Raw genomic sequence first — 12,748 nt, 5'->3', positions numbered from 1 at the left:
TGTACCGCATAGGAGTGATTAATTTAGTTTTATCACACAATATATAATATAAAATGACTTTATTGACAGAACATGGAAACATATGTAGATTCTAAATTATGAAAAAGATAAATTAAATGTAAACAATGCTACTTAGTTGACCGTTTGATGATTCGTTTGATTCGTTTGTGGACGCAGCGTTTTCTGCAGCACGTGCGCGTCCGCTGGTTCTATTCTTTTATAGTAATGTTCTTTAGTTTCGACAATCTCAAATCCGAATTTCTTATAAAAGTCAATCGCACCCTCGTTACTTATTTGAACATGTCTGCGAATGTCGGATAATTATATTAATTTAAAAACTGTATTTTCTTTCAAGATAGTATGTTATAATAAAACTGCAAGAACTTACAGGAAGATAGAATCGAAATTGCCATCCTTATTAACGTAGTTTAAAACATGCTGGACCATAACAGTGCCAATTCCTAATCTTCTATAAGGATAGAGACAACCCAATGTCATTATATATAAACGTCTAGAATTTTCTGAAGTATCTACACGGCAACAAACTGCTCCAACCTAAGAAATCATGTTTCCGATACAAATTAAAACAATCTATATTTCCCTCAAATTAAAATATTATTATTGATATTATAATGTTAAACTCTTTGATTTCATCCCTGTTGATCAGCTTTTTTCATATCAATCAGCCTAGTGATATTAATTGGAAATAGCTGACCAGTATGAGATAAAATCAAAAGATATAACAATATCAATGATCCTCAGAATTTCATAATTTGTAAAAAATACTTCAAATAATATCTGTAATGATATACATTTTTCTCAATTAATTTCTGTCTGAATCAATTAACTTTCACAGAATTACGGAGATAATGTCATTATCTCTTGGACCATAATACTTATAACATCCTACAACAACAGATATAAGCCTTCAAACATTTGTTTTAAGTTCTGACATTTTTTCCATACAAATTTGGAAAACTTTGATCCAAACTATAAATATTTTGTCAATAAAATGTGTAAAATAGATGTAAATTTTATGTAATATGTAATATCACATAATGTAATATATAATAATTTGCTCTATTTCCTTAAAACAAAATCTATATCAACTATGTATATCATTTAATAGCATTACCATTTTAAAATTAAGTTTTAGGCAAGTGGATTTGATCTCAACTGTAAAGTTTAGAGCTTACAACAAATTAATGTCACAAAATTCAGTTTGAAACAAAAAGCTTATTATAGATTTATTATAGATTGGAACTAAAGCAAAATTTTAGGTTTGTAATACTAATCAAAAATCATTTAGGATCTATTTACCACTATATCATTGTAATATGCTAGCTTGGCAAGTTCTCCAGCTTCCAATACGTCTTTGTAAAACTTTTCGTTGTATGAGACTGGAAACACAACTTGATTGAGCAATTTCAGCTGCTTTATGTTGTGTGGTGTCACATCGCCCAGTTCTATTTTCGACCTAAAAAATTGAATACACGGTATTAGGGGCGGAACGATCATGCAGCTCTGACAAATTTCAAAGACGAGGGAATACGATAATGCGTTCTCCGTTGAGGAAAAGTTGACCAAGGGCGCGTTCACTTAACGCTCACCCAATGCTCACGAGGCTCATTTGTTCTTGTTTAATAACTTGATAAACAACAAGACTGAAATGATTCCAACGGCATTGAGTGAATGGAACGCATACCAAAAGTAGCAAACTCACAGGAAATTGTACCGCGCGAGCAGACTTAACCTCCAAAAGATCGCGCCCGCTCACCTGGTCATCTTGACAGGCGCTGAGGAATTCTCGCAATCTCGGCGGGAGTGGATTGCGACTGCCTCTTCGTGTGGGTCTTGGGAAGCAAAACAAAACGTATCGCGTGACTTGTCGGCTACTTGTATACAACGTTTCCGCGCGAAATTTCGGCGGCCGAAAACATAACGAGACACACACGCACGCGCGCGCGGATAAACCCTCGCGCGCCGAAGTCAGTAGTAGGAGGAAATGACGGTGCCTCTCAGTGCCGCTGTCGCTGTCCATCCGATGAAAATCCGGGCAGCGAATAAAATAAAGATTTAAACATATTTTAAATGCAATACTATGTTTTATAAACAATTAATATTCAATTTTCATGAATTTTAGGCGAATAATATCCATGAATTATTATTTTTTATTTTTTTTAATATAATTTTTTCTTGTAAAATATTATTAAAAAATTATTTATAAAATATAGTTATAAAACATAAGTCTTATAACTATAAAACATGTTTTTTGTACATGATATACCAACCTTGCTCCTACTAAATGAACGCTATTATCGATAGTAATAATTGACGGAGTTGAGACGGGTTATCGTTTTGTTGGAGCGCCGTTAGATGGTGCGCATGACGTATGACGCCATCTTATACACCACATGACCTCGTTGCCGTGTCCCGTGACCAGCTCACGTGAATTTCGACAAATTCAAACGTTTTTTTTTTTCGACGCTGAGGAATGGACATTTTGGAACAGCAGCTCGAGCAACAGGATGTCAGGTAGCGTTTGCGCTTAAATATCGATTGCCTGATATTGCGAAACACCTATCCTTTCCATCTCGCCCGAGGTCTCCTCAAGGTCATCATCACTTAGTGCACAGTGCGCACTTGCTTACGCCGTAGGACGAATCAAACACAGACTTCGAAGTAATACGCACAGCATGCAGTCGCGTTAAGATAAGTCGAGTATCGCGCTTCAGAATGTCTTGTTTTAATTTTGCAGCGTGAAGGATGACGGCGGTGACGCTACAGGGATCGTTATAGAGGAGGCGGAAATTGTGGATTGCGAAGGTAAGGGCATATTTTTATGAGATCTTTTTGTATTTTTCTGTTTACTTGTATCTGCGTCAACATTCAGATTTAGCATGACGACATTGTCAACTTTTATAATTTTGTTATTCTCAGGTGAACCTGTCGGAGAGGATGAGATGCGTTATCCAGAAGCTTTAGCGTACCGAGTTGTCCAGGTGAATGGTACAGCGGCAATACAGTCGGCCAATGAGATAGAACTTCCTGTGTCCCAACAGGGAAATAATACTGTACAGGTTCTAACTTCACCACTGAATGGCCAGTTTTATGTCATTGGGAATGCCAATGATGTTTTTACTACAACTCAGGCATCGAGATCTTTGGTGCCAAGAACAGCCACGTTGCAGATAGAAACCCCAAGGAATTGCACCACTAGTTTGAAAAAGGTTTGATACGTTACTATGTTGTTATACATTATATCTGCAAAAAAGATCATGATTTCACATGAAGCCACATGACTCTTCTCTGTATTTTTAATATTATATATTCTTATTTTATCAAAATATTAAACAAAATAGGAAAACTAAAGTCAGACATAATAATTTATAACTTAATTCTTTTTTGTCTATTTTGTTATTGAAATTATAATAATTTATCTTACTTATACTACAAGAAAAAGTTCATATAAACACAATATAAAAAATATGTAAACAATCTACGTAGATGTAATCTTGAAACAATCATGATGTGTTATAAATTGAAATGTTCTTGAAAGAGGAAAAAAATTTGCATATTTTTGTATTAATTGTTAACAGTACTTGTAACAGTTGTATTCATCATAAATTGATTATTTCAAGTTCTCTAGAAGTAACAGATTATAATATTATGTTAAACTCTTAAAAATTACTTATCTAACTACTTTTGATTTGTCATTTTTCCCCACTTTTTAATTTGAATTCAACATGTCATATTTTTAAATTGAAGACTTGTATTTAGAATATAATCCATAAAAAATAAGATTTGAAAATTTAATTTGTATTACTTTTCTTATGGTTGTGTGATTTAAATATATTTTATATTATTTGTGTAAAAAAGTTTTTTTCTTTATTTTATTTTATTTATTTTTTTCTCTCAGAGAGATGACAGGCGAAGGGCAACGCACAATGAAGTCGAGCGCCGCCGTAGAGATAAAATAAATAATTGGATTACAAAGTTGGGCAAGATCATCCCTGATTGCAATACCGGAACTAATACCACTGGCGGCAATAGTAGTGGAGAAGGAAAAACCAACTACGAAACTCAGGTAGAGCTGAGTAAAATTCTTGTCATTTAAACAATCTTGTTTGGTAATATTGTACAACATTCTACAATATTTAACGCAATTATTTTTCTATAACAGAGTAAAGGAGGCATCTTGGCGAGAGCCTGCGATTATATAACTGAATTGCGTACAGCTAATCAAACCCTGGGTCAATGCTTGCGAGATAATGAAAAACTACGACAAGAGATTACGGCGCTGAAACTATTAGTTAATCAATTAAAACGTGAAAATCTCCAACTTAGATCGCAGGCATCGTCTTCATCATCAACCGGCAGTACCGATGTTATACATTTGAGTCCTTAAAGCTTCTTTCGTGAGTGGTTCTTTCTGTAAATATTAAAATCTATGAATTGTCAAGGAAATCTAATGTTTTGTTTTTCTTCTCTGGCTATTATCGGTTTTAACAAAATTTAAGATATGTTAATTTCAAAAATCAAGTCGAGTACTTCTAATGGCATAGTCATAACTACACACATTTATAATTGGTATCAACATTCTATATTTTCATATAACTGAATTTATTAATTTCAAATATTAATTTTTACTTAGCAAATAAAAGATATAACAATGATAGCAAATAAAAGAATTTTAATTTTCAGTTTTTTATAATAGAGAATACTATTTTTTTTAAAGAGTATAGATGAAAATTCCATATAAATACAGAATTATATGTACAATATGTATTATAAACTTATAAAAAAAAAGTTCTTAGGGATTGATTCTTCATATCAATCACAAAATTTTATAATTATTCTGTATAGTTTTATATATAATTGTTATATATACTAAAAGATCTTTTCAATTTTTTAGACATATTTGAAAATATATTTCTATTGTCTAATAATGAACGAGATAAAATAAAAAATACTGTAATATCAATAATAGCTGTGTAGTTATGACTGTATAAAACCTGAGCATCATATAGATATAACGACTGTGCTCCAAATTCACGTACTGAAAATCTATAGTCTTATATTACATATACTATAGATTTTTAGTACTGGCAGTGAATTTTGGAACCCAGCCAACACGTCAATGTAACTGGCATATGTTGAAACATGGCTGTGAGTCTCAAAACATTGACATTTTTTGACAGTGCAGTCGAAGTTTATTCTGAGGAAGGAAGCAATTTTTGTTCATATTAAGAGTGTAGATGACAAACGCATATAGGAACTGCGCAGAGTTCGTTGAATATTTTTTATTTTTAATACTGTTTTCATAATATTAATAGAGAATAGAGTATTTGATAGGATGAGTTAGGATTTAAACTGTAAAATATGATCAATTATACACATATGGACGTATATGTATTTGCACATGTATGTGTACAGATAGAGTACATGAAACTTAAAGCGACATACATGTGGTAATAACATATTTTTGTCAATATAAGACATTTTGAGGAAAAAAGTCAAAATTTTAAATCCATCAAACGTTAGACATCGGAATGTAATATACCGTTGATGTATATACCGTGAGGTTATTGTTACATAAATAATTAAAACAAGATCTATTAAGAACGGTCTATGCAATCTTATTTGGCAACGCCATATCCATATCCAGCAAGTCCATGATCCTCTTGTGCATAATTTTATTATACTTTTTTACATATCATACAATGGAAATGATATCGAAGTCAATGGAACACTAGTCATCGTTTGTATATACGTTCTTTTTCCTTTTATATTTTATCTTCATGATACCTGCACCTTAATCGGTTGTCTAATCTTTGTATTGTGTATATGTATATATGTATGTCTTCTAAACTTTTAAATCATGTAATGTTAAAGTATAGTATACTTAATTATGCTTCATTATGCATAACAGTTGCGATTACCATCGCACTTAAATAGTACATTTATATGTTACAATATTTAATACTCCACGATTCACAATCTCTGCAAGATAAGAACTGCCTGTTATCCACATATATTATTGGTAATTAAGAGTATCTCCTTATGCCATAATTCTAATCTGCGCGCGTCACGATGAAACAGGGAGAGCCCCTTTTATACTTTCGTTCATATTTTACATATAAGGAAAACATATAGGAATATTAACTTTCCGATTATTTGCACCTTTAACAAAGCGGAAAAAAACGAAGATATATTTCTGCACGAAGAGTAAAATTACTTTCTCTGATAATATCTGATTAATTACAGGTAACTCTGCTCTCGAGTCAAGCGGATTAACTCTCGAGAAAGCAAAGTATAATCTTTAAACGTACACTTCGAACGCATTTAAGAATGTCCCGCTTTATTGTCACAATCGTCACGTACACGACATGACATATCTTTCAAAATTCATTTCATTGTATGGTAGTAAGCTTCAAAACGTAGCGCTTTTCTCTATTTACAATTCATTCAAACGCTTTCAAGAATATATATTTGACGAATAATACATGACATAATCGATAGTGCTATTTGTGGTCGTATTTTTAGCAGGCTATCTGCAATTCACTAGTTGGACTGGGACATCCTTAAATGTTAGAGCCAAGTTACAAGAACGATCAATATCTTAAAATTGCTTATAACAAGTGACAAGTCAGGAACTTAGTCTTCTAAATTCCTGAACGCTTGTTGAATATCTTCATGCAACTGATCAAAGTCTGCCCTGATTTTTGCCTCGCCGTCCTTAACAGGGTCCTAAAATTTTAGACAAATTTTTTTTAGTAAAAAGAAAGATACGTTTAAATTAAAATTATGAAAAGATCGGTCCGACATTTGTTTAAAGTTACCTTGAACTTCATAGAGCTCAATTGATACAGGATATTGCCCATACTGTCCCTGATGACATTCCATGTGATTTTGTTATCTGATTGAGCTGTCGATTCCACCGCGTGTCTCGCCATATCGTAGAATGCGATCATATTTCGCAACATTCCTACGGTCTTGTAAAATGGACAGAAACGATCGTACGGCGAGTAGCTAGACAAAATTTTTTAAAAATTAAGAGAAAAATAAAAAGATTGTTCTAAAGTATTATTTAACCGTGCAACATTATAAAGTAATGTAGAAACATACATAGAGTGTCAATTTCGAGTTTAATCCCTATAAATTTACTATAAAGTAATATTCATAAAACTTAAGAATAGTATCATACCTGTTTTGTTGCAGGAAATCGTCTTTCAGCAATTTCGCTACTTCAAGTGTTATTTTATCTGTTTCGGCGAGCGAAGCTTTGCCTACTAGTTGCACGATTTCTGACAGATCTTCCTCCTCTTGCAAGATCTCCTTTACTTTCGTTCTCAATGGAACAAACTCTGGGAAATTTTTGTCGTAGAAATCATCCAATGCTCGTAAATACTTGCTGTATGATATGAGCCAATTAATAGATGGAAAATGTTTACGTTGCGCAAGTTTCTTATCCAAACCCCAAAATACCTATAAGTCAAACAATTTGTAAAAAAAAAGTTATTCAGTTTATCGTATCTTTCTTGTATGTTGATATTATTTGTACCTGCACAATACCCAGTGTAGCGCTGGTCACAGGATCGGAAAAGTCACCACCTGGTGGTGATACAGCACCGACGATACTAACAGATCCTTCACGGTCTGGGTTACCCAAACACTTTACTCTGCATAAAAATTAAAATCCAATATTAATCACACTGATTACATGTTGGATAGTATTAATTTATTTAAATATTATTTGTTTTAATATAATTTTATTCCAAGATCGTACACATAATCAATATGATATTACGTTTATTGTAATATTATGATTTCGAGAGAGATACTTAAAACACATTATTAATCACTGGACTATTTTATATTATAATACAATAACATACCTGCCGGCGCGTTCGTAAAAGCTGGCTAAACGAGCACCGAGATAAGCAGGATAACCAGAATCGGCAGGCATTTCAGCTAAACGACCCGAAATTTCTCGGAGAGCTTCAGCCCAACGAGATGTCGAGTCCGCCATCATCGATACGTTGTAACCCATATCACGGAAATATTCAGACAGCGTAATACCTGCGTCATGAAAGATTATTAAAATGTAAAATAGCTCAAATAATAATTTTATTTATATTAAAAAGAGAGTAAAGGATATTTATATTAAGAATTCTTCAATTTTTTTCATATATAGGAACTTAACTAAATTTTGAGAATATATTTATAATTAATATATATCATTCCTAAGATTTAATTATGTGCACAAATGACTCTACATTATCAACCTCGATCAAGTTTGACTAGCAGTTTAGCATCCCCTTAAGTAAATTAATCACAAAAAAATATTTGAAAAATGTAAGTAATGTATTTATAAGAATTAAATATTTACAAAATATTTTACAATTAATAAAATAAAGTTTTATCATATCATTTTCGTATAAGAATATGAAAAATGTTCATGAATTATATAATTCTTTTTAAAATACGACGTTACAGCGTCACACACTAGTGAAAACGTGATAACGTCGCATATGACGTTTCACTACATTTCAATCATTATTATAAGTAATTCTTTTTCAATTTTTTCTACATCAGTATTTATTGATAAATAAAATGTATGAAGATAATATTTTTAAATAATAATTATCGTTCTTATTGTGTGTGTTTAAACTTTGTTCATTATTTATTATTTTGAAGATGACAATGCTAAAAGCTATTGCTGTGTGTGTGTGTGTGTGTGTGTGTGTGTGCGCGCGCGCGCGCGCGCGCGTGCGTGCGTGCGTGTGAAAATTACTTGACTATCCTTCATTTTTTTAAACTGGAGAACTTTCTTAATTGTACATTAGTAAAAAATGCATTTCCTATATTACACATACCAGTATAGATGGACGCTTCACGCGCGGCTACTGGCATGTTAGACGTATTAGCGACCAGAGCAGTACGTTTCATGATGGACTCGGTAACACCTTCAATCTCCACAGTCAATTCAGGAAAATCGCGCAATACTTCAGACATTTCGTTACCACGTTCTCCGCAACCTACATAAATGATTACATCGGAGTTGGAATATTTAGATAAGGCCTGCGAGATAACAGTTTTGCCGCAACCGAAAGCACCGGGAATAGCTGTAGTTCCACCCTGGACGCATCTGTAACATACATTGCGCACACATTTTAAATATTTTTGGATATGTTTTATGCACGTATTCGAGGATATTCTTACGGAAAGAGAGAATCCAGAACTCGCTGACCAGTGAGTAGAGGATGATTAGCTGGTAATTTTTCAGTGACCGGGCGAGGTTGGCGGACTGGCCATACCTGTATATATGCAAACGTTAATTCACAACACACAATATATACAAAAATTTCATATATATTTGTCACGAAAATATATTTCACACCTGAAGCATGGTATATTTTTGTCTCTCACCATCGAATTCGGTCTCTAATACAACATCCTATGAGAATATAATGTGGTTATATAAATTCCTACAATATAAAATATAGAATAAAATTACATAATAATAGAGATCTTACATCGACGGTGTAGTTGCCAACGGGCGCGATGTACGTGACCGTGCCTTTGCACTTAGGTGGCAGAATCATCCAATGTTTTACCAAAGTATTCTCATGTACAACACCATATAAGTCACCGCCTGTGATATGGCTACCATTTTTCACGTTATGTGGATTGAATTCCCAGGAAGCAGTACGCGAAAGTGCGGGCACGTTGACACCTTTTGGGATGTAAATCGAGCTCGTCAGCTCGTTGATGTCTTTCAATGGCCGTTGAATACCGTCGAAGATGCTGCCAAGAATGCCAGGACCCAATTCGACGGACAGTGGTTTTCCGGTGCGAAGCACGGGATCACCAACTGTCACACCACTTGTCTCTTCATATACCTAAACATATTTAACAAAATTAATCAAACTGTTCCAACATCCTAAGCTAAAACATATAATTCTTTTTTGTTGAGCTTGTAACGCTATATTTATTCAAATTTTGTAAAAGAATGAGATTTCCCAAATTTTTCAGGAATTTTATTTAGATATGATTACATAATGCAGCATTGAAATATTTTTATTATCTTTTACCTAATGTTATCTAATCACATGTAATTACAAAAAAATCACTTAAGTTTTGAATATTAAAAGAATGAAGTACTAAAAATAATGAACTAAATAGTATATAATGATGTGTTCAAAACGATTTAGCTCACCTAGAAATATGTAATTGGAAACATGATTAAACATACACAACATTTTGGAAAAATGTCTTGTTCTTTATCATTGATTTTTTTATAAAAATTTATAAGCCACACATAGGAAATGTACATCAATGTATTTATTTTTAATTGATTTAATATTTGAATTATTGACATTTCGCGACATTATTTTAAAAAATGATAAAAGAAACAATTTTGTCAAAAAGATAAAATTTAAATTTAGAAATACAATTTTAAGATTTGCCCTCCAAGTATAAATAAAATCCATGATTTTCAACGATAAAAAATAAGTTTCCTGAAAATTTGAGTTTTTTCTGGTAGTAAACACCCTAACATTTTTTTCAATAATAAAAAATAAAAAGACAAATAGTGCGAGAAATTCAGCTGAAAAAAATAAACATATGATCTATAAATATGATCTATAAAGGTTGTCACTTCTTACCTGTATTGTAGCCATGTCGCCTTCCAATCTGATAATCTCTCCTACTAGCTCATAATAACCGACTCGTACCAGTTCATACATAGCTGAGCCAGACATTTTTTCAGCGGTAACAACTGCAACAAGAAAATGTCAAATAAAAATTATATAAGACGACAGAAATTTATGTGAGAAAACTAACCAGGTCCGGATACTGCATAGACATATCCAAACTTGCCCTCCCGCTCCTCATGCGCAATCTTCGCCAAACTCTGGTTTGTCATCTTGAACACTTAATTTTTCCTGAAAAAATTGATACATAATACTTTGTGTATAATGTTTTGTTTCAGAGAAAATAAAATTAAATTGAAAATTGTTGAGTTGAGATTATAAATGTCAATTTTTTCTCAATCAAATTATATTCTAAACATTAAATATTTTTTGCTCTGAGAAATTCAATCCATAAGTAATATATGTGACACAATAATTTTATCATAAAAACAATTTTATTTTAACAAGAATGTTTCAGTGGCACATATTAAGAAAATATATCTTATAGCTGATTACTTCTGGCATAAGAACACAATTTTTATCCAGCATTTTTTCAAACTACAATCTACTATCTACTTGTTATGAACAAAATATTACAAAAAAAATGTGTTAAAGCGTAAACTAACATATATTTCTCTATCTTATAATTATCCTAATTACTGTAGCTCAAATCACATGAACGCATATGTGCACCAGTCAATAATTCTTCAACTACATTTTATTTATTATTTTCCATTCTGCATTTAAATATTTGTTTTAATTTAAATGGGTCAAGTATAAGAAAACTCGGCAATAAAAAACACGAATGTAGTACAAATATATCTTATTTAACAAGTGTTTCTTCAATCGTGCTTCTATAATTTTTCTTGCTCCTACCCGTATCTCAAGAGAACTTACAATAAATATATCTTTCACTGTGGTTAAAGTAAATCAGAGACGCGAGAAAATGCAAAGGGTGAAACGGGGCGGATCAGTCAATCGTTACTGTATGACTGTAAGACGAATTGTCAAGGAAACACACGCTGTCGCCGCCTGCGCCGATTCACGTGAGCAGACCATTCAAAAAAATAGGCGTATCCCTCGCGGAGCCGCAGGCCGTCTGCTAAGTAGAGGCGACGTCGTTTTTCCATCGCGGATGGTCGCAATCAATCGCGCGGAATGTCGCCGTCGACGATCATCATGATTGACGGGCCACGTCTCTTCCGGCCGAAAATCGGCCAGGAGTTTCGCATATTCGCGCTCGGTCGAGGAAGACTGTGGCGCACGCAAAGTGCCACCGGATCGATATACTACAGCGCGCTCGCTCGCGCACCGATTTTCGATGGTGGAAACGTTGACTGGGATGCCGCCCGCGTGAGCGAAGAGATGTTAGCAGTCGCGTCAATTGATCACGGCCGTGAATACTCACAGGAAGAAAAATGCGATGTTTTCCAGCGTGCGTACAGCGAACGACAAGAACAAGCTGTCTCACGAGTCCAGCCTAACTGCTATCACAAGACAGGTCAGCTGACTGAGTCGCGTGCCGATTCTCAATTATCAGATGCGCACGCGCGTTTTTAAGATGGCATCCTCATGAGAATCAGCTACAGTAAGGCCGGTATTCATAGTCGGATCTTATATTTAAGATCATCTTAAGTACTGTCTTAAGATGCCATCAACCAATCACAGAGCCGTATTAGCATCTTAAGACATTGCTTGAGACGATCTTGAAATAAGATTTGACTATGAATACCGGCCTAAGAATATTCATGAATGAGTCCCAGATGCGCACAATGTAAAATAAACACACCAATCAAATTCTATAAATTCATCTTAACCCTAACTAACTCACCAATCTGATTGGTGGTGTCCGTTTAGCACTGTGCGCAATATTCAGAAGATATTCAATTGAATATCTTCTGAATTCTTCTGAATTCTGCTTTTTGACAAAATGTTAATATTTTTTATTTTTTTTCAATCCGACGTTTTATGCAGAGCTAGTAGAAGTGTTTTATAAATCTTTTTTTTTAGTAGAATAGTTCAATTTAATAATTTAGGAATAAATCAAAAAT

The 12,748-nt window shown here is 33.4% G+C and overlaps 3 protein-coding genes across 5 annotated transcripts; 1 reads left to right on the top strand and 2 right to left on the bottom strand.

The window, feature by feature from the left end:
• Positions 1 to 42: 42 nt before the first annotated feature.
• On the bottom strand, positions 43 to 1,978 carry LOC105835096 (probable N-acetyltransferase san). Its single transcript, XM_012678070.3, has 4 exons — positions 1,778 to 1,978; positions 1,321 to 1,477; positions 389 to 555; positions 43 to 304 (listed from the first exon to the last, which is right to left on the bottom strand). Exons 1-4 carry the CDS (start codon positions 1,783 to 1,785, stop codon positions 133 to 135), a joined length of 504 nt encoding a protein of 167 aa, XP_012533524.1. The 5' UTR covers positions 1,786 to 1,978; the 3' UTR covers positions 43 to 132.
• A 401-nt stretch (positions 1,979 to 2,379) lies between these two features.
• On the top strand, positions 2,380 to 5,622 carry LOC105835100 (upstream stimulatory factor 2). Of its 2 annotated transcripts, none has more exons than XM_012678078.3 (5): positions 2,380 to 2,535; positions 2,759 to 2,826; positions 2,941 to 3,230; positions 3,920 to 4,087; positions 4,184 to 5,622. In XM_012678078.3, the coding sequence occupies exons 1-5, from the start codon at positions 2,495 to 2,497 to the stop codon at positions 4,406 to 4,408; spliced, it is 792 nt and encodes a 263-aa protein (XP_012533532.1). In that variant the 5' UTR covers positions 2,380 to 2,494; the 3' UTR covers positions 4,409 to 5,622. The 2 variants fall into 2 exon arrangements, with proteins under 2 accessions (XP_012533532.1, XP_028048418.1); XM_028192617.2 differs by lacking the exon at positions 2,380 to 2,535 and adding an exon at positions 2,542 to 2,682.
• A 57-nt stretch (positions 5,623 to 5,679) lies between these two features.
• LOC105835098 (V-type proton ATPase catalytic subunit A) lies at positions 5,680 to 12,257 on the bottom strand. Of its 2 annotated transcripts, none has more exons than XM_012678073.3 (12): positions 12,106 to 12,257; positions 10,849 to 10,949; positions 10,671 to 10,783; positions 9,540 to 9,905; positions 9,404 to 9,460; positions 9,226 to 9,320; positions 8,880 to 9,151; positions 7,899 to 8,082; positions 7,565 to 7,682; positions 7,208 to 7,488; positions 6,843 to 7,032; positions 5,680 to 6,750 (listed from the first exon to the last, which is right to left on the bottom strand). In XM_012678073.3, exons 2-12 carry the CDS (start codon positions 10,928 to 10,930, stop codon positions 6,658 to 6,660), a joined length of 1,851 nt encoding a protein of 616 aa, XP_012533527.1. In that variant the 5' UTR covers positions 10,931 to 10,949; positions 12,106 to 12,257; the 3' UTR covers positions 5,680 to 6,657. The 2 variants fall into 2 exon arrangements, with proteins under 2 accessions (XP_012533527.1, XP_036139789.1); XM_036283896.1 differs by lacking the exon at positions 12,106 to 12,257 and adding an exon at positions 11,595 to 11,727 and having other exon boundaries at positions 6,608 to 6,750.
• Positions 12,258 to 12,748: the final 491 nt, after the last annotated feature.

Source organism: Monomorium pharaonis, chromosome 3 (assembly GCF_013373865.1).
Source record: "Monomorium pharaonis isolate MP-MQ-018 chromosome 3, ASM1337386v2, whole genome shotgun sequence".
Classification (NCBI taxonomy): Eukaryota; Metazoa; Arthropoda; class Insecta; order Hymenoptera; family Formicidae; genus Monomorium; species Monomorium pharaonis.
This window is presented reverse-complemented; position numbering and strand designations above follow the sequence as displayed.

Coding starts and splice junctions, on each gene's coding strand:
- LOC105835096 (XM_012678070.3), bottom strand. Junction 556..1,320: donor CATATTACAATGATATAGTG/GTAAATAGATCC, acceptor ATGATTTCTTAG/GTTGGAGCAGTTTGTTGCCG. Junction 305..388: donor AATTTCGATTCTATCTTCCT/GTAAGTTCTTGC, acceptor CGACATTCGCAG/ACATGTTCAAATAAGTAACG.
- LOC105835100 (XM_012678078.3), top strand. CDS start 2,495: ATGGACATTTTGGAACAGCAGCTCGAGCAACAGGATGTCAG. Junction 2,536..2,758: donor CTCGAGCAACAGGATGTCAG/GTAGCGTTTGCG, acceptor TTAATTTTGCAG/CGTGAAGGATGACGGCGGTG. Junction 2,827..2,940: donor GGAAATTGTGGATTGCGAAG/GTAAGGGCATAT, acceptor TGTTATTCTCAG/GTGAACCTGTCGGAGAGGAT.
- LOC105835098 (XM_012678073.3), bottom strand. CDS start 10,930: ATGACAAACCAGAGTTTGGCGAAGATTGCGCATGAGGAGCGGGAGGGC. Junction 10,784..10,848: donor CTATGCAGTATCCGGACCTG/GTTAGTTTTCTC, acceptor TTCTTGTTGCAG/TTGTTACCGCTGAAAAAATG. Junction 7,683..7,898: donor TTTTACGAACGCGCCGGCAG/GTATGTTATTGT, acceptor ATTTTTATGCAG/AGTAAAGTGTTTGGGTAACC.